General features: G+C 39.2%; 1 protein-coding gene across 2 annotated transcripts in view; it reads right to left on the bottom strand.

Annotated features, from left to right (window-relative positions):
* Window positions 1-20986, bottom strand: part of TMEM57 (transmembrane protein 57) — a 44877-nt gene extending 23891 nt beyond the window's left edge. Inside the window, exons 1-5 of one of the 2 annotated variants that reach the window (XM_021706486.1) lie at window positions 20842-20986; window positions 19220-19346; window positions 14471-14594; window positions 12465-12643; window positions 9729-10230 (exon numbers count right to left, since the gene is read on the bottom strand). In XM_021706486.1, the coding sequence (XP_021562161.1) occupies window positions 9729-10230; window positions 12465-12585 (623 nt within the window). In that variant the 5' untranslated portion in view covers window positions 12586-12643; window positions 14471-14594; window positions 19220-19346; window positions 20842-20986. The remainder of the gene's footprint in view (window positions 1-9728; window positions 10231-12464; window positions 12644-14470; window positions 14595-19219; window positions 19347-20841) is intronic. The other variant, XM_008073071.2, reaches the window with a different exon arrangement.
* Window positions 20987-24223: the final 3237 nt, after the last annotated feature.

The following is a 24223-nucleotide window of genomic DNA, read 5'->3' as shown; positions in this document are numbered from 1 at the left end:
AGCCACTGAGCCCAGCTACCTTTTAGCTCTTTATGACTAGTTCCAATTTCTCACCCAGACACCAACCCTTATCTCCAACTGGCCATGTGCTTACTTGGAAATTTCTCCATGTTAGCCTCTTAGCAAATTATACTTGTCAGCTTCCATCTGTATCCAGCCTGGAATCACATCAGTATCTTGTCTCCAGTTTGTTTTTCATAACTTTCCTACTTGTCATTGGGCCAAAACTCTTGGATGTCATTTTCAACTGTCTCTCTCTCTTTTTTTTTTAAGTTGAAGTCACTCTGTCATCCAGGCTGGAGTGCAGTGGCATGCTCACAACCACCATAGCCTCAACCTTATGGGCTTGGGCGATCTTTCTGCCTCAGCCTTCAAGTAGGTGGAATAACAAGCGCATGCTACCATGCCCAGTTTTTTGGGTTTTTGTGGGGTTTTTTTGAGTTGGAGTCTCACTCTGTCACCCAGGCTGGAGTGCAGTGGCCACTCCCGGCCACCGCAGCCTCAACCTGCTGGGCTCCGGCTATCCTTCTGCCTCAGCCTTCCGAGTAGATGGAACTATAGGCGCACTCTACCACACCTAGCTAATTTTTGATTTATTGTAGAGATGAGGTCTCACCAAGTTGCCCAGGCGGGTCTCGAACCCACGGGCTCAGGCAATCCACTCACCTCAGCCTCCCAAAGGCGCGGGACTACATGCTGAGCCACCGAGCCCGGCTTCTCGTCTATTTTTACTAGAATTTTGCCTCTCAGTTAGAAATGATGTTACAAAAAAATTCCTACATGCTCAGTAGAAGCAGAAAGGTCTGCTTGGTAGCCACACAATCACACAAGTTACTGTGCAGCAGTTTGTTAGCACCCTGGTGTGCAGGCAAGTGCAGGGAAAGCAGCTAGTGTAGCTCCCAAAGCCCGTCACTGTCTCCGAAGGTCAGCTTTTCTTCTACATACTATTTCTGACACACAGGAAAAATGCATTCAAATGCGGAAGAGAACAAACAAATGTACCATTCTCTGGCTAGCGCTGGACATAATATATAAGCAGTCAAACACTTATTCTAACCTGAGGGATTTCCTTGGAGTGAAGGTTTGGAACAGAAACATGAAATCTGAACTACCTCTCCAGCTACCACAAAAACAAAGAGAATAGATCTGGGGTTGGCAAGGAAAAACGAAAAATAAGACAAGACAAACTGAGACTTCCTCCATGTTCTCACTGAAATGTGGCTTGTGCCTAGATCCTTGGCCCTAAAGCACAATCAACCTCCTGCCCCTGCAGTGGCGTTTTGACAGCAGTGCCTCAGAGGATTTTTCTTCCCTTGTCCTTTATAACTTCCAGAAATGTTTGCACCTCCTGCAAAGCCTTGGGGAAAAGTACTGACAGAGTACTTCATTTTAAAACTTCCTGGGAAATACCAAGAAAAGGGGTTTGGAGTAGAAAGCCTTTCAATTTTTTTTAAAGAAATAAAATCAATAACAACTTCACCCAAAACAACAGATAGTTTGACACTGGGTGTCTAGTCCTCACCTGGGTCTAATATAATATTTAGGTTTTCTAATGTCAAAAGCCTCTTAATTACATTGTGATGTAATGACTGGGCCAGTCTTCCTCCCCTTTCTAATATTTCCCCTGCACAGAGGTAACATTCATTTATTCAACAAGAATTTATCAAGTGTCTACTCTGTGCCAAGAACTGTGTGCTGTACTGTGACTGACCAGAGAAAATAAGTTCCCTGCCCTCACTGAGATTACATTCTAATTATGGGTAATTAAGATTGTTGTAAAAATTTAAACTATACAGAAATGAACAATGCAGAAGTAAACATCCCCTATAACCAACTATAAATTATCATCAAATAATTTTCTGTGCACACGAGAAATATTTCTTACTCATTTTTAATGGGTTTATACTACATAACCCTGTTTTAATGGGTTTATACTACATATACTACATAGCTCCCCCACTTCCCATTTTAATAATCAATCTTGGGTCCCTTCCATTATCTGAAGATGGGCTTCCACCTTTCAAGAGAATCCTTTGCTATCATTCCCACTTAACTGCTGTGATTCCCCACTAAGGATGCTTCAGGGTCTTGGGGGAGAGGTGGGACGGTCCATAAAAGCCACCTCCTCCTGGTTACCAGTCCAGGGAATGCTCATAGGCTCTATCTACTGAACTGGTTGCTCTGTCTTGCTTCCACCCAGGAGTCAGGTCTTAGCTTTGGATTCTATTCTTGCTTTATGCCTATAACCTCAGGTCACGTGCATCTCTGCTGCAACTCAGACCAGCACCTTTGTTCCTCACCCTGCAGCTGGGAACTAGCCTCACCCACTCCTCACCCTGACTCAGGCCAGTTGCCTGCAAGGGACAAGGAAAGACAAAAACACCGATAGTAGTAAGAAGAACTGGGGTCTTTTTGTTCTTCCAGCAAAGAATATTAGCCCTCAATTTTCCTTGTTGGTTTGAAACACTGCTCTAAGATCACAAAATAGGGGCTTCTTGGATTCGCTCTTCACTTTGCTGTTTGAGTTACTCACACCAAATCATACTTGAATCCACTGATTTTTAAAACTCAATATCTAAAAGTATGGCCTTCTCTTTTTTTTGTTTTGTTTTTTTTTTGTTTTTTTTGAGTTGGAGTCTCACTCTGTCGCCCAGACTGGAGTGCAGCCTCGACCTGCTGGGCTCCGGCGATCCTTCCGCCTCAGCCTTCCAAGTAGCCGGAATCACAGGCATGCACTACCACGCCCGGCTGATTTTTTGATTTATTGTAGAGATGAGGTCTCGCTGCCCAGGCGGGTCTCGAACCCGCGGGCTCAGGCAATCCACTCACCTCAGCCTCCCAAAGGCGCGGGATTACAGGCTGAGCCACCAAGCCCGGCAGTATGGCCTTTTCTTTTCAATGAATATATAATTTTAAATTGGGTGCAGACATCTTACCGTGTGGGGAATTAAAAAATAGCAAGTACCATCAACTGTCTCCTTGTGTTTTTTTCTCAAACAGCAATAAAAACATAAAGACAAGGTTTACTGGGCTAGAAAGTACAATGAAGGGTAATGACATTGCTCACTGGCCAGGCTAAACCAGAGAGGGATGAGTCACAAACGCTCTTATCACAGCTGACTAAAATACAGTACTAAACGACATACTCATTGATAGACTAAAACATTAGCAAGCCTATTAACAGTGTGCTGTTTACCAATCTATATGCTCTTAAAAAGTTTTTCTAAGGCTCAGATCTGTTCTTGTAAGTTAGTTCCTGGATTTAAGTGTAAGTTAAACACTTCTCAGTGTAAGTGAATGAGTTAAAATTTCTGAAAGTGCTTCTGTATTCTTCCCTCTCCTCTGAGGCAAGGCCACCAGTTCCTTACAGATTTCTGGAAAAATTCTAAGAAATGTTTCCTCAATTTCCTCGCAGTCTCGCAAGTCTCCAAATAAACAGAACTAATTGTGGGAGCAAACCAAATTATAAGTAATAGTATTTTGGTGTGCCTAAAATAACCAAATGAATCTAGAGAGGAATAAAAGAGTGAGTATTCAATAAATTATAGCTTTGCCCAGATTTCCATTTTCCCCTTGAGAAAAGGCTCTTTCCATGTCCATGGCTTCAAAATGTCTAGGAACATACCATCACGGTAATGCCCATACCCTAGGACTCCGGGCCTTCCAAGCAGAAAGAGGAACATTATCAATAGTGGACTCTCTGAAGAATTAAGTTGATGGTTACATCCCTGGACTTAAAAATCTTTCAGTTCAGGGCTTTTAGGTCTGCTGCTGCCACACTAAGCCTACCCCAGAAATAAAGGGCAAATCCCATGCTGGGGTTCTCTAGGCTGTCTGGATTAGATGAATTCCCAAGCTAGTCCTAACCAGAGTTGAATTCTCAGAGATTCCCTGTAAGCTTTCAGGTACAAGCAGTTGGCCCCCTTCTGTTCAAAGATAAGTAAGGACACCCTTGTATCTTTGGCAAGAGAAATAATTTCTAAAACACAACAGCATCTCTCTAGTAGAAAGGAAAATGGGTGAATTTCGAAATTCTAAAGTTTTATTCTTAAAATCATAAAATCTAGCTTAGTGCCAATCCTTGAGTCAGTGTTAGCTGTGTTTGCATTTAAAACAAAAACAAAAACAAAAAAAAAAACAAGGCAGGAAAAGAAGGTAAGTTGACAAACTGTTTTAAAGTAACATAGTATAACAGAAAGGGTTCTAGAAGCCAAGAAACTTTAGTTCTGAAGCTGGCACTGCCATCCTAGGTGGGTCACCGGAACCAGCTACTTAATCTTCTAGGGCTTGATAACATCACTGATAAAAAAAGACAACATTGGGGGAGGCTGGTCTGGATATTTCTTCTGTTGTAAAAAAAAAAAAAATCATTATTCTAAATTATACTATTTTATTAAATGCTACTCTACCAAGCAAATTTTGGATAAGTTTCCTTTATGACTCTTTATACCATACATAATTCAACTACTTTAAAGGGCTGTATCATATTAAAAATAAACACTAAAATAAAAAAAGATGAATCTTTTGTCTTGGATACAAAAAGGCAGTGGGATGGAAATACACAGAGGAGAGACTTTTGCTTCAACATTTCCTATAGATTATGGATCACTCTGTATCTTGTTAACTCAAAATCTTAAATTCTCTCTTAGCCAGGAAACTGAAAGAAGGAACATTCACCAACAAGAAACTGCACAGTGTTGGGTTGTTTTGAGAGGGAGCTTTGTGCCAATTGCAAACAAAACTGTTGGCCTCTATGCTTGTAGGCCTGAAACTTCAGAACAGCAGTTCAGGTGTTGCACCCTGATCTGCCTGATCTTAGAGAGTGACTGCTGAATGATCACATAGACCTTCTATGGAATATTCCGCACTGCATGAAAATGAGGGTTAGGCTAAGTTGGGAAAATATTTTTACATAATTTAAGCAAAAAAAAAAAAAAAAAAAAAAGCAGGACACAAAAATTACACATACAACTCTAAAGGCATGATCTATGAAAGAAATAATTGATAAGTTGGACTTCATTAAAATTAAAAGTTTCTGCACTGCAAAAGATACTGTCAAAAGAAGAAAAGTAAGCTCAGACTGAAAGAACATATTTGCAAAAGACATCTGATAATGGACCATTATCCAAAATACACAAAAAACTCTTAAAACTTAACAATAAGAAACCAAACACCCGATTTTAAAATGGGCCAAATTATTATTAAAAAGACAAAAAATAACAGATGTTGGCAAGGATGCAGAGAAAAGGGAATTCATATACTCTTGGTGATTATAATTAATACAACCTCTATGGAAAACAGTATGGAGATTTCTGAACTTAAACACACACACACACACACACACACACACACACAAACACTCTGGTCACAACTATGTAAAAGTAGCTGATGAGAAGAAAATACAACAAAATTTTAACAGTGGTTTGTGTTACGGCTATGAAACTATTTTCCATTTTCTTTGCCTAAATTTTTTTCACACTTAAAATATTTTAAAATTGACCACTGAAGAAAAAATTTAAACCAATCTTATTCTCATTTACATTATTCCTTTCTAACCCAGCATAGGTAAAACAATGGATCTTCCTCATTGCTCATTCTGTTTTTGACTAGAATTTTTCTCATGTTGGAGTTAAAAACATTTTTTGCCTACCAACATTATAAGTCTATTTTTAAATATCTTGGATAAAGAATTCAGAAATCAAGGTGGCAGAAACAGGGTCATTTTGTTTTTTGGGGGTTTTTTTTTGAGTTGGAGTCTCATTCTATCGCCCAGGCTAGAGTACAGTGGCATGATCACGGCCACTGCAGCCTCAATTTGCTGGACTAAGGCAATCCTCCATATTCAGCCTTCCAAGTAGTTGGAACCTCAGGTGAGTGCCACCAAACCCAGCTAGTTGTTTTGATTTACTGTAGAGTCGAGGTCTTGCCATGTTGCCCAGGCTAGTCTCAAACCTGTGGGCTCAGGCAATCCTCTCACCTCTACCTCCCAAAGTGCTGAAATTACAAGAGAGAGCCACCATGCCTGACTGAAACAGGGTCACTTTGTAAGGCATGTGTTTCTAAAACCAAAAGAGAACTTTAGATTGGCTTTGGCAAGTTTTCAAACTTTTCCAGGGAAGAACCCTCCAGGCAACACTTAATTATTCTCAAGCTCCTCATCTTTTTCCACATTTCTTTCCCTTAGTAATCTATCCAGCACCATCGGCTGCACATTCTGTATTTCCTGGTAGACCAGAGCCTTCTCCATTCACTCAGTTCCTTGCCCCCATGTCATTCACTGATTCAACAGACATTCCCTAAGCACTTTATTTTTATACAGAGATATAAAAACTGAGAGACCCAGCTTCCACCTGCTGGAGCTCACAATCTAGTAAAGCAAAAAGATCCTCAAAGCAAGCAAGCATGATACTATGGGGGTCAGCATACTTCCTGTCAAGAGCCAGATAACATATATTTTTGGTTTTGCAGGCTATATGGTCTCTGTGGCAATGACTCAACTCTGCCACTGTAGCAAGAAAGTAGTCATTGATATGATGTAAATGAGAGTGGCTGTGTTCCAATAAAATTTATTTTTACAAAAACAGGCAGTAGGCCTGTATGCTGTTGTTTGCTAACTCATGATATGCAACATATAAGAGAACATCCCTGGAGCTGGAAGAGTTTTAAAAATGACCTGCTAGATTGCTTGCCCTTTCACAGAGAGTGGTCATCAAACCTTACTTGGACAGCCACAAACTACAAGAATTCTCCTTGGTAGAGTAGTAACGATATTTTCCCCCAAAAGTCACTGAATTGGTTCCTCAAAAATAGTAGTTCTTGGCCAGGTGAGAGGGCTCATGTCTGAAATCCCAGCACTCAGAGGCCGAGACAGGCAGATTGCTTGAGCCTAGGAGTATGAGAGAGCCTGGGCAACGTAGTGAGACATTGTCTCTACAAAAAAAAAAAAGTTTTTTTTGTTTGTTTGTTTGTTTGTTTTTGAGTTTGGAGTCTCACTCTGTCGCCCAGACTGGAGTGCAGCAGCCTCGACCTGCTGGGCTCCGGCCATCCTTGTGCCTCAGCCTTCCAAGTAGCCGGAATTACAGGCATGCGCTACCATGCCCGGCTGATTTTTTGATTTATTGTAGAGATGAGGTCTCGCTGCCCAGGCGGGTCTCGAACCCGCGGGCTCAGGCAATTCACTCACCTCAGTCTCCCAAAGGCGCGGGATTACAGGCTGAGCCACCAACCCCAGCATGAAAAAGTTTTTTAAAAAAGAGAAATCTTTGAACCCACCTATGACCTAGATGCCCCTGCTTGGAAACATCCCTCCTTCCTGGGCCAAACCAATGAGAATCTCACATGTATTGATTTATGGTTTTCATAACTTTTGCCACCCTGAAATTGTATAAAACCAAGCCACCATTCAACCACAGTGGGCACACTGTAACCTCCTGAGGATGGGTATACCGAGGCTTAAGTCTTCAAGTCTGGCTCAAAAATAAACCAGCCTAAAACACTTTACAGAGTTTGGTACCTTTTCATCAACACATCACCGTGGAAGCTCTAGTTAGCCAGGAAGAGCATAAAACCCTGGCGTGACTGCAGAAGGCAGAACACCAATCAGCTGCAGATGTCTGCATTAGAAGGGGCCACTGAGTTCAGTCTTCTCCACCTGAAGATAATAAACCCACTCGCTAGCCAACAACTGAAACATGTCAGGTTTGAACCAGTCACAGTCTTATTAATAATCATTAAAACATACATGAAGTCAAACAAGAGGAAACAGAGGAGAAAGTCAAAGGTGTGAGGAAGTGAAAGAAGGCCTCCTACCACCAGTTGGGCACCTTTCCTTTCAACTCTTTCATTGTTGTTCTTCACAGACAAATTCAAAAACATATAAAAGGAAAAATGAAAAACAAATGCCCAATACTATCCAGGGGTAATAACTATTGCTAACATTTTGGTTCCTTTCCCTTCAAATCCACTTTTTATGTATATTAGGACAAAATTGTTTTTCATTAAAAACATGAGTACTTCTCCATATTTTCTAATATGACTCACAAGTATAATTCTGTAATGTCCATATTAAAAGTCTATCAAATAAGTGGGCCACAATTTATTTAAATTTCTCCCATTGTTGAATATTTAGGTCATCCTTTTTTTAAAAATATTACATTAAAAGTTGAAAATAATCCAGTGGAAACGTATAAGCCTACTAAATGTAATATTTTCTATTTATTTATTTGACAGCAAGCAGTTCTCCAAAACAGAGTAGTACCCTGTAGGTCAAAGCAGGGTATGCATTAGCAACCACAGAAGATGCACAGCCCCAGGGGCACTGGACCCATGTCATCCTCCCCAGCTTACTGGACAATTGGCCATCTGGGTCCTAGAATTTCTCTACTAAAGGCAGGTCAGGTAGTAGAGTAAATCAGTATCACAACTGGGGCCCAAGGGAGATGGTGTACCAAGACTGAGCCTTGAGTGCTCTCTCTGCAACAACTAACAGAGGAAAAGTGTTTGGTTTGACTGTTATTATTACGACTGTGTAGGAGAAAGGATGTCAAATAGCTTGTGGCAGATGTTTCATGTACAGCATTTAGTGAATTTGTGAGATATTCCTTCTGAAATAGAAGGTCAACTAATTGGTCTTTCTCCCATGGGCATCTGGAGGCAGGTTCTGTGCTGACTATTTTCTCTGCAGGGCACGACGGGCAGAATGTAATAACAAATGGACGGGATGCCAGCCAGGCAACAGCAACAGTGTGCTTCCAAAAGTAGCCTGGGGACTGTGGAACCTCTAGAGCCTACAGCAGTAGGACCCATACAGAATTCCCTTAGTTTACCTGCCAATCAGAAAGTTAAAACAAATTAATAATCTACTTCATACAATTTACAATGCTGGAAAGCCTCCCTCCTAGAATAAACTTTCTGCCTTTAAGCAAGCCAAAGGAAGAGGAATATAAGATAACTTACTTTAGGGGGTGAGTTTCAATTGCCCTCTTGAGTTACACATAAAAAGAAAAGCTCCAGTTCAGATCTCAGCTTCCAAATTAAAGATCTGAGGTGAAAGGAACATATTTGTGTTTGCCTAACATAAGTCATATAAAATACAGCAAAATTAAGTCTGAGCCAGTCAGTGTAATACAACGTTACTCTCTTAATTAAAATGAGAAAAGGAACATTTCTAATTGAAATCCATGTCTAACACTATTTGTCTATGAAATTTTTACGAGATTACTTTTCAAACCTAACTTCCTCAGAGTTACCTAGGAATAATTCATATCCTAAGTGCAGAAAAACAAACAAAATAAGTGCAAGGTAGGAAGGACAACTTTCTCACTCCCCACATCTGTATCTGTTTGACAAATAAAGAGATTTGCATGAACAGGCACAGACTCTTCTTTTTGTGTTTATGTCAAAAGAACTTTGGATATCCAAACAAAAAAGGACAAGGACTAAAGTGTCTTTCAATCCCACCAGAAGAATCAAGTTACATGTATATTTGTCAAGTAAATTTGGAAAGTAATCACTGTCCCCTTAATCAGAATACTGTAAAAAACGGTAGTCAATGCTTCAAGACAATAACACATGGTAGCCAACAAACCCACATGAAACAAACACCAAAATATCACTAATCACATTGTCTGATCACAAACAATTCCGATGGGCCCATATGGGAGTTTGTTTCTCAAGAGCATGTCAAGTTTACTGGAAAGTGTTGGTAAGGACACAGCACTCACACTTACCTTACCAGTGCATCTGGTTTGCTTAGCTGGTTGTTAGGAATACAGTTTTCCATTAAGTCCTTGTGTGCACTTGGGCTCTTGCTAGTGCATTTCTGCTTCTTCTCATTTTTACTAGATGAGGAAGGAATGCTCCCATTTGTGGCGCTGTGACTTCGAGGTGAGGAGTTCACAACTCCACTGGCATTTTTGTAATTTTTTGAGGAAGCAGTGCATGAGTCCTCTTTCAAGAGATTTTCTGTACTTCCCACAAGATCATTATTTAATCTTTTACTATTGATATGGTTTTCCATATACTCAATTTCTTGTATTTTAGAGTCTACAGGTTGTAGAATATTGTTGTTATTTATTCCAAGGTTGTGTTTTTTGGCATCCTTGTCCTTTTCTTTCCCCTTTTCTCGGTACTCTATCTCTGGCAAAGTTGTGGAGAGTTTTTTGTTGGCTGGGATACCTCCATTATGGTGTATAAGGATCGAGGAATCCATATCAGGTAATCCTTTGGCTGCTATAATACCAAAAACAAACCAACAAACAAAAAAACCACACTGGAATATTTAGTTTTTTTAAAAACATAGAATAGATTAATTCAACAAAATGTTATCTGTGTTTATGAAATTCACTATATTAATTACACACTGATTTAGAAGAAATAACCACAGCACATTATGCTTCAAGAAAGAAGTAGGCTGGGCTCAGTGGCTCAGCCTGTAATCCCAGAACTTCGGGAGGCTGAGGCGAGTGGATTGCCTGAGACCACGGATTCGAGACCCGCCTGGGCAACTTGGCAAGACCCCATCTCTACAATAAATCAAAAATTAGGGATGGTAGAGCATGCCTGTAGTTCCGGCTACTTGGAAGGCTGAGGCGGAAGGATCGCCAGAGCCCAGTAGGTTGATGCTGGGGTGGCCATGAGTGTGCCACTACACTCCAGCCTAGGCAACGGAGGCTCCAACTCAAAAAAAAAAAAAAAAACAACCGGGCTCGGTGGCTCAGCCTGTAATCCTGCGCCTTGGGAGGCTGAGGTGAGTAGATTGCCTGAGCCCGGGTTTGAGACCCGCCTGGGCAACTTGGTGAGACCTCATCTCTACAATAAATCAAAAAATTAGCCGGGCATGGTAGCGCGTGCCTGTAGTTCCAGCTACTTAGAAGGCTGAGGCGGAAGGATCACCGGAGCCCAGCAGGTCGAGGCTGTGGTGGCTGGGAGCGGCCACTGCACTCCAGTCTGGGCGACGGAGTGAGACTTCAACTCAAAAAAAAAAAAAAAAGCAGCAAATCCTCAGTTTACTGGAGGATGTAGGCAAAAAAAAAAAAAAAAGAAAGCAAATTCAAATACATTTGAGAAGCTGCATATTTAGAAAATCACCGCGGGCACAGTGACTCACGCCTGTAATCCCAGCACTTTGGGAGGCTGACGCGAGAGGACTGTCTGAGCTCAGTGGTTCGAAACCAGCCTGGACAATTTTATCGTCTCTACAATAAATAAAAAAAAATTAGCTGGGCGTGGTGGCACACGCCTGTGGTTCTGGCTGTTTAGAAGGTTGAGGCGGAAGGATTGCCAGAGCCCAGCAGGTTAAGGCTGTGCTGGCTGTGAGCGTGCCACTGCACTCCAGCCTGGGCAACAGAGTGAGACTTTGACTCAACAAAAAGGAAGAGGAATTAGGGCATCTATCTTTTTTCTTGACTCTAATGTTGAGATGATAGGGATGTCTATCATTTACCAGACCGCTCATATAGAACTTTCTGAACAGGCCTACAAATTCCAGTTTGTAAATGTCTACCTGGAGAGATATTTTTGTGCCACAGCAGAGAAAAAGATTTTGACATATATTAACTAAAAACATGAGCTCAAACTTTCAACTCCCGAAACAAAGAAAAATGGTATTACTGCTAATTTATCTGTTTATATTGGTTAAATGTCCACCAGAGAGGTCAGTTAGAAATGGTTCAATTTAAAATCCACATTACATTAATATGAACCCCTTAGAACAGGACCTATCTGTCTTTGCTCCATTCAGAAGAGTATTGACTTATTTTTTTTTTATTTTTTTATTTTTTTGAGTTGGAGTCTCACTCTGTCGCCCAGACTGGAGTGCAGTGGCCGCTCCCGGCCACCGCAGCCTCGACCTGCTGGGCTCCGGCGATCCTTCCGCCTCAGCCTTCCGAGTAGCCGGAATTACAGGCATGCGCTACCACACCCGGCTAATTTTTTGATTTTATTGTAGAGATGAGGTCTCGCTGCCCGGGCGGGTCTCGAACCAGCGGGCTCAGGCAATCCACTCACCTCAGCCTCCCAAAGGCGCGGGATTACAGGATGAGCCACCGAGCCCGGCTGAGTATTGACTTATAAAGTTCAGTTCTACAAGTCTATATTTCCATCTTGCTTACACTTTGGTTCTTGGCTTGCTTCAACTACCAATTCACATAGTTACATACTATTTTGTTGTTGAGAAAAAATATTTTAAAATATTTAAACAATGAAAATATTAAAATATAAAGTAAGATATAAGAATAAAATATTTACAAATAAAATAAACATATCTAAAAGTACATGACTTTCAGAGAGTAGGTAAACAACTTCATTCACATTCTGCATTTTATGGCCAAACAAAGCAATGACTGTGAGGAAGAACACCAGAAAACAAAAAGGAAAACAAATCATAGTTATTAAAAAGAAAATGCTACTGAGAGACAAAATAAGGACTAGCCTATGGAGCCAAAAGTTTTGGGGTAAAGACCTACCTTCCTCGGCCTCTTTTTCTTGCTTTTGCAGCATCTGCTGCTCTGGAGGGAGGGCTTGTTGGAGAAGCTGCATGTAAAACTCATTCTCTTTCTGCACTTCCTTTTGCTTCCTTAACCGCATTTTGTAGCTTACATAACTTTTGAAGCCAAAGCCCAAAGTTACCACAGGGTACCCAATACTAGAGAGAAAACAATCCAGCCAGTTATTGCAAGCTTAAAGCAATGTATACATCAAGCACATGAGGATACTTATGACTTAAAATTTTTAAGTAAATCCTAGAATTAAGAAATAAATTTTAGTTGATAAGATAGTTGAAAATAGCATTCACTAGACACATAAATAAACATAAAGTCTGCTGTGGAAATCAGAAGCAGTTGGCAAATAGAACAAACCCCCAGGGAACAATGGGACTGCCAGACCATAAGAGGACACTTTCCCTCAGACTTTGGGGTTCTTCAGACTAATTCAAGGAGTCACCACAGTGCTTGTCAGATAAAATGGCTACAGAAACACTGAACTGCCTTATGCATTAGAACTTAAACATCTAACTGTATGCTTTTAGGAACTAAGAGGGTAGAGATTCTATGGGTGACCATAAGTAAACATTTAAGTGACAGCATTTTAAAATCAAAAGGATGACATTTGGTTTTTAACATTAGAAGGCAGAGTCAAATTCAGGTGACTAAACTTCTTGCTGCCTGAGGGGTACTGTCACCAGCTATTCCTGGAAAATTAGTTCATAAATACTCTGTCATACATTAATCCAAGAATAATTTAAATAAATATCTGATATCATCAGTGCCAACATTTGGTTAATACCACCAAATTAAACCAGCTGTACTGAGAACTCTAATCTCTGGGATAGAAAGTTGAAATATTTTCATTCAACTCATCAGTCTGCCTAATATCATTTCAAAGCCTCTGCAAACACTGTCAAGCCCATATTAAGCTTCACTAACTATAAAACGTATCAATTTATAAATAGTCTAATTGTAGTCTCACTATAAATTTAAACTGATGAGTTTTGTTTGACCAAGTTTATTCAGTTTACTTGTTTGTGAAAAGACTAAAAATACTGGAAACAGTTTTTAGTAGCTTACTGTTTATTTTGTTTTTTTGCCATAAATACTAGAAAAACTGGTATCTTTAAGAGAAACATACATTAGGTGGTGAGTTCCAAAATAGATCCAGGAATCAAACTCATTTTCAAAAATGTTTCATAGTTAAGGCTAAATGAATAATATCTTAATATTCATCTGCATTTCATAAAGAGAAATAATACCCCATTAAAATTATTATTATTTTTTGAGTTAGTCTCACTCTGTCACACAGGCTGGCGTGAAGTGGCATGTTGACGGCCACTACAGCCTCGACCTGCTGGGCTCAGTCTTCCAAGTAGCTGGAACTACAGGCACGTGCCACCACACCCACCTAATTTTTTGATTTATTGTAGAGACGAGATCTCACCAAGTTGCCCAGGCTGGTCTTAAATCCCTGGGCTCAGGCAATCTTCTCACCTCTGCCTCCCAAAGTGCTAGATTATAGGTGTGAGCCACCATAGCCAGCTAAAACTATTAATAATATTCTTTTACTTTTATAAATAGGCCAAGGAAATTCTGAGTTCTTTTAAGCCTAATTAAACAGCCACATTTCATCAAGATCTTTTGGAATTATTATTCAACTATAATAAAAATAACTAACATTCATCAGGCACATATGTGCTTAGCATGAAGTTAACATTTTACATATATCACCTCATTTCCTCCTTCCCATCACCCCATGAGACAGGTAAAAAACCAAGGCTCAGACACAGCAACACACCCAAGGCAACAGTGAGGGGACAGAGTTGGACTACACTCATCTGCCTAGAAAGTGAGCTCACGCTCTTTCCTACCAGCTATACTGCTTGGTGGCTTCATGCAAAATCTCTACAAATAAATTTACAGATGAACTTACCATTCTATATTGAAATGAATTATAGATGAAAAATATATATAATACTTACCAGTGAGCAGCAAATGGACGACAAAGGTCTACATGAAAATTTTTGAGATCTTTAAATCTAATGGCTGCTTCAATATAAACAAAGAGTATCCAGAGGGACACTGTAGGCAAACATACTCCCCTTTCTGTGGGAAAGCAGCAAAGAAACAAGCATCAATGGCACATTAACCAACATACAGATGGGCTGCCTGGGATACTAGTCAACTGTAGTCACTTTTGTTAAGACTTTAAACTAAAAAGCAAATTGATCCAAACTGAAAGCATTTGTACAACAAACGATTCCATAGAATCACTGACAAAATTAAAGACAATTTGGCAGAAAATATTTACAATATGTTTAAAACAAAGGATCCATAGCCTTGACATACAAAGAGCTCCTTCAAATCAATAAAAAGGCAACTGAAGAAAAGAATTTAGAAGTCATAAAAGAAGAAATATAGATAGCTAAGAAACATATGAAAAGATGTTCAACTTTACTACTGATTAGAGAAATACAAATTAAAACAACCAGATTTCTTTTTTATCCTATTAGATAGGTAAACATTTTAAAAACAGGTAGCAATGTAAGAAGAATATGGGGAAAGGTTCATTTTCATACTTGACAATAATATAAATTGGGGAAACTTTTTTAGAAGGCAATTTGGCAGGATACTTAAATTTAAATTTATAAATTTGTAACTTTGCTGAGCACAGTGGTTCATACCTATAATTCCAGCACTTTGGAAGGCAGAGGCAAGAGGATTGCGTAAGCCCAGGGGTTCGAGACCATTCTGGGAAACATGTGGAGACCTTGTCGCTACAACAAATAAAAAAACTGGCCCGACATGGTAGTACACACCTGTAGTCCCAGCTACTTGGAAGGCTGAGGCGGAAGGATCACCTGCGCCCAGCAGGGTGAGGCAGTGGTAGCTATGAGTGTGCCACTGTACTCCAGCTGGGGTGACAGAGTAAAACTCCAACTCAAAAAAAAAATAATTTACAACTTTGACCCAGAAATTCCACTACTAGACATCTTCCCAATAGAAATATAAAAGAGTCCTGAGATAAGTGTATACAAATATTACCTGTAGTATTATTTGCAATAGCAAAAATTTAGAATTAACTTAAATGTCCATCAACATGGAACTGTTTAATTAGAAAAATCTATATAATGAAATACATTGAAGGTTTTCTAAAGAATGAGGAAGATCTGCCCTGGCAAGGAATGGTATATAAAAAATAAAATTTTTTTTTTTTTTTGAGTTGGAGTCTCACTCTGTCGCCCAGACTGGAGTGCAGTGGCCACTCCCGGCCACTGCAGCCTCGACCTGCTGGGCTCCGGCGATCCTCCTGCCTCAGCCTTCCAAGTAACCAGAATTACAGGCATGCACTACCATGCCCGGTTGATTTTTTGATTTATTGTAGAGATGAGGTCTTGCTGCCCAGGCAGGTCTCGAACCCGCAGGCTCAAGCAATTCACTCACCTCAGCCTTCCAAAGGAGCGGGATTACAGGCTGAGCCACCGAGCCCGGCAAAAAAATAAAATTTTTAAGAAAGAGCTGGAGGACAAAGAAATGTTTCTGACATTTAAATACTGTTCAAAAAAAGTTTTTTGTTTTTTGTTTTTAACCACAACTCATATTTCCTTTTGTAAATAAAAAACAATTTTCAAGGGAAAAAAACTTATAACAAAATAAGATGCAAATAAAAGGAAAATTTTCATTGGTTTTTAGAATCAAAATCTGCAGGCTAGGTCTATTTATCTATATCAGGACATGACTAATAATGAGATATTTATGAATGTGGGCTACACAGGTATGTAGTTGGGTGAATTAGTGACCTGAAAGATTTTTGCTAAGGATCTTTGGGACAAAGCTAAAGAAAAATCATAGAATCTTAAAACTAGAAAGATCATTTCATCTAACTTCTTCATTTTTGTAAAGAAAAGCGAAGTCCAGAGTTTAAGCAAATTGGTTCCAAGTTCACAGAGGTAGCATTGAGTCAGCTTCTAAGGAAAATCCAAGTCCCTTAGCCCTAGTCCCTGAGTTAGTATTGACACTGGATGCTCTGTGAAGGCAGTTATGGCCTTATAGATTTAACATACCAGAAATAAGTATTTTCACAATGTGGGAAGAAAAACAGCAATCCACAGGACAATGCATTTTGAAATAACTTCAAAATGCATTTTCAAACGTTTATATTCCCTACTCTCTATATTAATTTATAAAGTTATTATAATAAGTACATTATAGAAAATCAGGCAAAATATCTGTATTTCTACATTTATCAAATAAATCCACACTAAAAGTATTTTTGAGCAATTATAATAATCATGCTGTATACACAGTTTTGTATTGGGTTTTTTTTCTCTTAACAGCAAGGAAAAAAAGTTTATGATAGACTATTATATAAACTTTCCTAATATTTGTAAGAAAGAATTTTAAATTTTAACAATGGGAAAAATTAGTTCCAAGTTATAGAAATTGCATTCACACTTGTCAGGCCCAATAAGAGCACAAAGTTTTTCGTTTTGCTTTGTTTGTTTGTTTAAGCACTAATCATCCCAAATGAAAACCTATTTTACGACTTAGGTATTCCAACATGCATTCGTGAGCCTCGGGCTAAAGAGAGACAGATATCGTTTTATAATACTAGTGACACTACTATCCTGTGGGCAAGACACTAAAGTAGTTCCCAACAGGTTCTGCTAATAGTTACATAGTTAGTTTCTTTTCTACTTCTAACACATTATTAAGGAAATTTAGGAAGTCGCCATGTTTCATTAGTGACATCAAATATCTGAGCTGGAAGGCTCCCTCAGACATTATCTTGATGACTCCACCTGTGTATGAGAGAAGAAACTGAGACCACAACAGAGTGATAAGTATAGACAGCAGCTCACTCAAACCAAGGTCCGGAATAAGGAAATGCAAATAAAAACTGGAGTGAGGAAAAATCACTTTAATTGGAGGAAAGCAAACTAAAGAAACTTCATGTTGGTTTACAAATCAAGTTAGATACAAAAGAATGCAAAATACAGAGAAAACCATGCTCATAGTGGATACTTTAAAAATCAGAGTTTAGGCCAGGTGTGGTGGCTCATGCCTGCAATCCTAACACTTTGGGAGGTTGAAGTGGGAGGACTGCTTGAACCCAGGAGTATGAGACCAGCATGGGCAGCACAGTGAGACCTTGTCCCTCAAAATAATAATGATAATAACAACAACAATAATAATAATAATATTAAAACCAGGCATAGTCCCAGCTACTCAGGAGGCTGAAACAGGAGGATCGCTTGAACCCAGGAGGTTGAGGCTGCAGCGAGCCATGATCATGCATGCCACTGTACTCCAGCCTGGGCAACAGAGACTCTGACTCAAAAAAAAAAAAATTCAGAGCTAAATTGTGTCTTCTACATGGGCCAAATCATCTTCTTAACAGCTTGGAAAAGAGAATGAATGTCGGTCCAGAGAACCTTTATTATTTGGTGCTCCTTCGGTGTTAAAATGCTACAGGTTGCAGTTGGGTCCTGGAATCAAGTTTCATGCGCTTTGCAGACAAGTGTGACTATGAAAACCAATCCTCAAAGCCCGTGCAAACCACATTCGGGCTTTCACAGCAGGCTGCTGAAATATCTCATCTGATCTTAGTTTGAAGTAATGCAAGTATAGATCTAAGAAGGGAGCTCTACTCTAATCAGAACACACCTGAAATAGTACAGAGACCCACTAAGAACTAAGGAGACCAGGAGGGTCTTAAAGTGCTTAAAGTACCATACAGGGAAAAGCTGATGAAACGAGAGATGTTTTTGCCTACAGAAAAGAAGACTTAAGAAGATAGGACAGCGTCTTCAAATCTCTAAACAAATGTTCAAGTGGAAGGGAGATGACATTCATTCCTGTGGCTGTAATGCAGAGGCTAAATGTTTGGGGTTGAGGGTATGGTCTGTAGGCCTCTTGATATTTTAAGGAAAAGTTTTATACAATCCCATATATTTGGGGGGAAAATCTCTTTAGATCCTCTGAGAAATCAGCGAGCCCAGCCAGGTGCTATGGTGCATGCCTGTAGTCCCAGCTACTCAGGAGACTGAAGCAGGATGCTTGTTTGAGCCCAGGAGTTGAAAGCTAGCCCGAGCAACACAGCAAGACTCCCATCTTTAAAAAAAAAAAAAAAAATATATATATATATATATATATAAATCAACGAGTTCCATAACAGTTAAGACATACTGGGTCAAAAGTGTATAAGGAAGAAAATTTTGGCTTAGTACTTTCTTTTACAGCTGCCAGAAAATAGAATAGGATGCCAGGAACGGTAGGTAAGTTCCTTGTCACTGTAGGTTACAGGTAAAATCACCATGTGCTAGGGATGCTGTGGGGATTCTTGCATCAAATTAAGGGTTCACATCAGTGGTCCCTGACATTCCTTTCAATGCTGAAATTCCATGAGCATTTTTTTTGTTAGGCACATGGCTGTCTTCAAGTACACCTAAATAGGAATCACTTCAACTTTTTTTTAAAATTGGTATCTTCATAGTGAGAGTTGACAATTTAAATGCCTACAATTGAGACATTAAATCATAAAGGCTTAAACTTTTGATTCCAATAATGAAAAAAGATAAAATATATTTTTAAAAGTATACTACAATCTATTAGGAAAAGGTAACTTTAAAACATCCACATTAAACTCAACTCATAATTTACTCGAAGAAATCATCACATTTAGATAATCTGAATCTAAGATTTCTATCTAATAAATCATTAGGACTTACCTGTGTGCCACACATACTGAACCCATACATATGTGCTAGCAGCAAAAAAAAGCCATTGTATGGGGATGAACAGCAGACATATTATATTTGACGTGAAGGCTACACAAACAAAAAATACTGAAAAGGCCTAAAAGGAAAAAAAAACAAAACAAAATAAAAAACACATCTTAGAACTTGTTATTTTCAAATACAAGTTGTTAAAAGTACGTTGGGCAAAGCCACTTGACACTGCTATGAGATAACTCTACAGAGCAAATTAACAAAAGGAAATTTTAAACACTTAAAGTCAACCATTCAAAGTAATGGTTAATTTAGCAATAAAGAGGAATGCTATTTATGATCCTTAAATCATGAAAAAGAACTGGACCAAATGAACTGCAGCTGGACCACAGCGAGTTCATTCAGCTTCCACAGATGGGTTACCTGAAAGAACCGGAATTTTAACACAGAAAAGCCTCCTCTCGCCTCACAAACCATTCCTAAAGAGCCTCCATCTTACAAGGCAGGCCTGCTGGAGCACAAATGAACCATAATAGTAGTAAGAGATATGCTGATGCTAATAATTTTAATAACACAACTTTCCTCTGGACACCACTAACTGTTATCAACAGAACACAAGCTTGAGACCGTCTTTTTAAAGTATAGATTTGCTCTGACCAAAGCACCAGGCACTTGGCCTCGGTGGGAGAACTACAGTTTTAAGATGTGGCTAGGAAAGAGAACTCACACAGAAACCAAGGGAACAAGCCCAGGCCTGTGCCCTTGCTCTAACCCACCAGTTCTCAAAAGACAGTTTGGGGATTGCTGGTAGTCTCTGAGATCCTTTCAGGGGCCCTTCAGGGTCAAAACTACTTTCATAATAACACAAGATGTTTTCCTGCCTTTTTCATGCTTATTCACTCATGAGTATGGTGTTTTCTGTATGTTACATGACTTGTGATATTGCAATGGACTAAGTTCAGAAGCAGATCTAGCTGTCTTCTATTGGACCTGACATTAAAGAGATTTGCAAAAATGAAGCCACTCTTTCATAACTTTTTTGTTTTTAGAAAACATAGCTATTTTTCATTTTAAAATATCATTTGTGTTAACATATGATGGGCTTACTATCATGTTTAAGTGAATTAATAAGTATGTATTTTAAATTTTTTTCAGTTTTACTTCCTAATATAGTGACTATGGTATAACCCACATTAAGAAAAGCTCTTTGGAGTCCTTAACAGTTTTTAAGAGTGTAAAGGGTCCTGAGAACACAAAGTCTGAGAACACTGCTCTAATCCAGTCACTAACACAGTACCAGGGTCCCAGAAACACTTCAGAATAGGACTGGGCAATTCTTCCCTCCTCTACTACTCTGTCGCCCTACGGAGGTCCTCTCCTGCCCCTCTTCTTTTCACTGGAATGGGAGAGAAGCAGAAAATATAATGATCAGACCAGTGGGTTTAGACAAAATAGCCTTAGAGGTTAGTTTCTGTGTCTGATCCTATTAGCTCATTCCAATACAGTCACCTAAGCATTGCTAATAACATCTGCTTCAAACAGTTTACTATCAGCAATTGAAAATGTTCTCAGAAAGGTAATCAAGTCCCTCACACACGGAAAGCATGTATTAGTAAACATACCAGTCCCTGGTATCTGAAGGAATCATAGACGCTTCTGATGAAAAGCCAGAATGGCCACAGGTATTCAAATCTGAACTCCAGGACAAAATCTGCTAGGAGGACAAGTGCCCACACTACCAGGAATTTCAGGTATAAAAAGGTACTGCAAAATATAAAAATAAACAATTCAAGGTCATTTGTGAAGAATTAGAAATAGAAAACTTACTGTCTGTTTTTAAGAGACAAAAATAACTCCATATACCATGAAAACAATGGAGAGAAAGCACAAAAAGAGATGCTGTTATGGCCCATCTGAATTTTAAAAGCTCTGGTGTTCATTCTGAGACCCACAACTCCCAAGATAAGATGATGGCCAAAAATGCTTAATTCCATTTAAGATGGAAAAAAACATTTGAATCTCACCACTATTTTAAAAATGTGCTAAGTGTCTGACTTTAAAATACTGCAACACTCTCAAAATTACAGCTTTCAAGCTGTTCTTCATTAGAAGAAAATGTCATGGTTGAAAGGCTTCAAATTTGCTGTTTCCCACCCCTCTACATCTGTTTGAAGAGGCTTTGAAATTCTTCATGCATATCCCCATATGCTTGAAGAATTCTTTTTCCCTCTTTCTCCTCTGGCCTCTCTATATAGTATTCATCTGTATTAACCAAACAAAAATCAAATGACTTCCTCAAATAGACAGAAACTAACTTAGGGAGCAGATGTTAATCACTACCAAGGGCTGTAATGGCACACAAATGTAAAATAAAGAAAGAATCCTTAAGCATCCAGTCCTTGCTCTAGCTAAGATATAAACGTGTGTTTACAGTTCCCTCCAGACTTACATTAAGCAGAACACTTTGACAAACCCAGTTAGGACACATGTGTAACCACTGAAGCAGCTCAAAACAAGATAAGGACATGGCTAAAAAATTAATATTTTTTCATATAATCTAAAAGTCCATTAGTTACATGATGGATAATAGAAAGCTTCAGAGTCTACCTTTTAATAAGCCTCTATTTCTATGTCCCTAATCCTGCCAATTCTGGAGCGGATCAATACCTTCTTTACCTGTTAAAAAAAAGGTTTTCTATGATATACAGATTGGAAATAACTAAAATTCACTTTGACTTGGGCTAAAACCTTGCATGGTGCTTTGCAGCACAAACATTCCAATATTGGTAAAATTAAAATTAGCCGCTTGAATAAATACCAACAACAGAATTGGAATTTTAAAGAAATAATTTTGAAATATATTTCAGAGCCGGGCTCAGTGGCTCAGCCTGTAATCCCGCGCATTGGGAGGTCGAGGTGAGTGAATTGCCTGAGCCCACGGGTTTAAGACCCGCCTGGGCAACTTGGTGAGACCTCATCTCTACAATAAATCAAAAAAATTAGCTGGGCGTGGTAGCGCGCGCCTGTAGTTCCAGCTACTTGGAAGGCTAAGGCGGAAGAATCGCCGGAGCCCAGCACTCCAGTCTGGGCAACTGAGTGAGACTCCAACTCAAAAAAAAAAAAAGAAATGTATTTCAGTAAGATACAAAAAGACTTACATACTTGGAGAAAAAAACAAAACAAAATAGGATCCAGAACTGAGGATTCTTTCTATGCTCTATGAAGCCATACAGGCAAGAGATGTCAAGAACAGACACACTTGACCCTCAGTGAGACAGTATTCATAATGATACATAATTTGTCATCTAGGATCAATTTCTAATATTTATTCTTAGAACTGCTTTAGGTTTGATAATAAGTTTCTATTAAGAGGTTTGCTGTCAAGATCAAGGAATCCAAAGCAAACCACAAAAGGACACAGTCTTGAACCCTAGGTGCCACCTTATACCCTCATTTCACTAGAGTCCTGTTGGCCAGATGAAGACGGGGCACTCATTGCTTACTGTCATCCTCACTCATTACCTCCGTAACTGACCCAGAAAGAAATGCACCTTTTTTTTTTTTAGAGAGACAGGATCTCATCTTGTCGCCCAGGCTGGAGTGCTACCACAGTTCACTGTAACCTCGAACACCTAGGTTCAAGCAATCCTCCCACCTCAGTCTCTCAAAGGAGTGCTGGGATTACAGGCATGAGCCACCATGCCCAGCCCAAATGCACATTTTATTGGAAAGAACAACCGAGTCATGCAGACTCAGGACCTCAATTCTAGTTTGAAATTAGATTTCCAAGGTGGTTGATTTTAAAATTAAAAAGTGTTTTCCTTGTGTCCAGAACTGTTTCTAGATTTTGAAAAAGGAATAACAGCCTCTCGGTCATGGTTTTAGGGCACTTAAAATCATAGCCAGGTACAGTAGCATGCACCTGTAGTTGCCACTGCTCAGGAGGCTGAGGCAGGAGGATCACTTGAGCCCAGGAGTTTGAGCACATCTTCAGCAACATAGTGAGACTCTGTCTCTTTAAAACAAACAAACAAAAAGTATGGAAATGTAATTATTTTCCTGATAAATCCTTTTTCCCATGGGGCTATCTCTGGAATGCAGCTGAATGAGACATGATGGGTAGCTCATCAGATCTAGCCTGTTACTATTTCCCAGGTAGAGAAGAAACAGTACTACCAAGCGCTCTGCCCAAAGTGCCCCCAAGACATGACAGGATCCCAATTTGACTAATAATATCCCATTTCACTCTTTAGATAGCATTATCCAAAGAGTGGCAGCCTATCGAATACGTGCTTTTAAATAACTCAATCATTTAAACCTAAGGCAGTATAAAGAGGACTGCCTTTTTAAGTGACTATTCTTTTTCAATTCTGTAACTTTATGTGGAGGTTCCTTTTTACACATTTCATTTCTTTTCAAACGACTGCTTTCATACCTTTGATGTTCCTTGACACCCAAGTCTTACTGAGTCACAGTTTAGAAGTACAGATATCTAAGGAAACTTGATCTTTTACAAACATATGTCATTCCCTCAACTTTCCTCAGGCTCCCCATTCAGTCAGGCCTCCTTCTAAAATCAAGAGACAACCTATTAACAAAGTTGATTTTCTCTAGGTCTAATCTTGAATTCTATTGCATTACTTCAGTTTTAGAGAGTTTTAGAAAGTTAGGAGAGTGGCCTGATTCAGTATTCACTTAGCCCTTTGCATCAGTAAACCATGCCTCTTATCCTTCTGTAGGAACATGTACAAGAGTTAAAAGACAAATAACTTTAAATAACTGTGAAAAAGATTCCACTCTTTTCATATTCTGAAGATTGTAAGATTTTGCCAAATCCAAAGAGAGGACATTCCAAGGGAAAAAATTACACAGGGATTTAAGCCATCATGCAATTTATTTTAAATCATAAAGAAAATATGATTAAATAGAACATACTTTTATACACACAGTTCATTATATGATTCACAGCTAAGTTGATGTTACTTTGACTTTCTGATCTAAATA

Source organism: Carlito syrichta, unplaced genomic scaffold, assembly GCF_000164805.1.
Source record: "Carlito syrichta isolate Samal-C Ts95f unplaced genomic scaffold, Tarsius_syrichta-2.0.1 Scaffold315639, whole genome shotgun sequence".
In the NCBI taxonomy this organism is placed as follows: Eukaryota; Metazoa; Chordata; class Mammalia; order Primates; family Tarsiidae; genus Carlito; species Carlito syrichta.
Note: the sequence above shows the minus strand (reverse complement) of the source record. Positions and strands in the feature narration are given on the sequence as shown.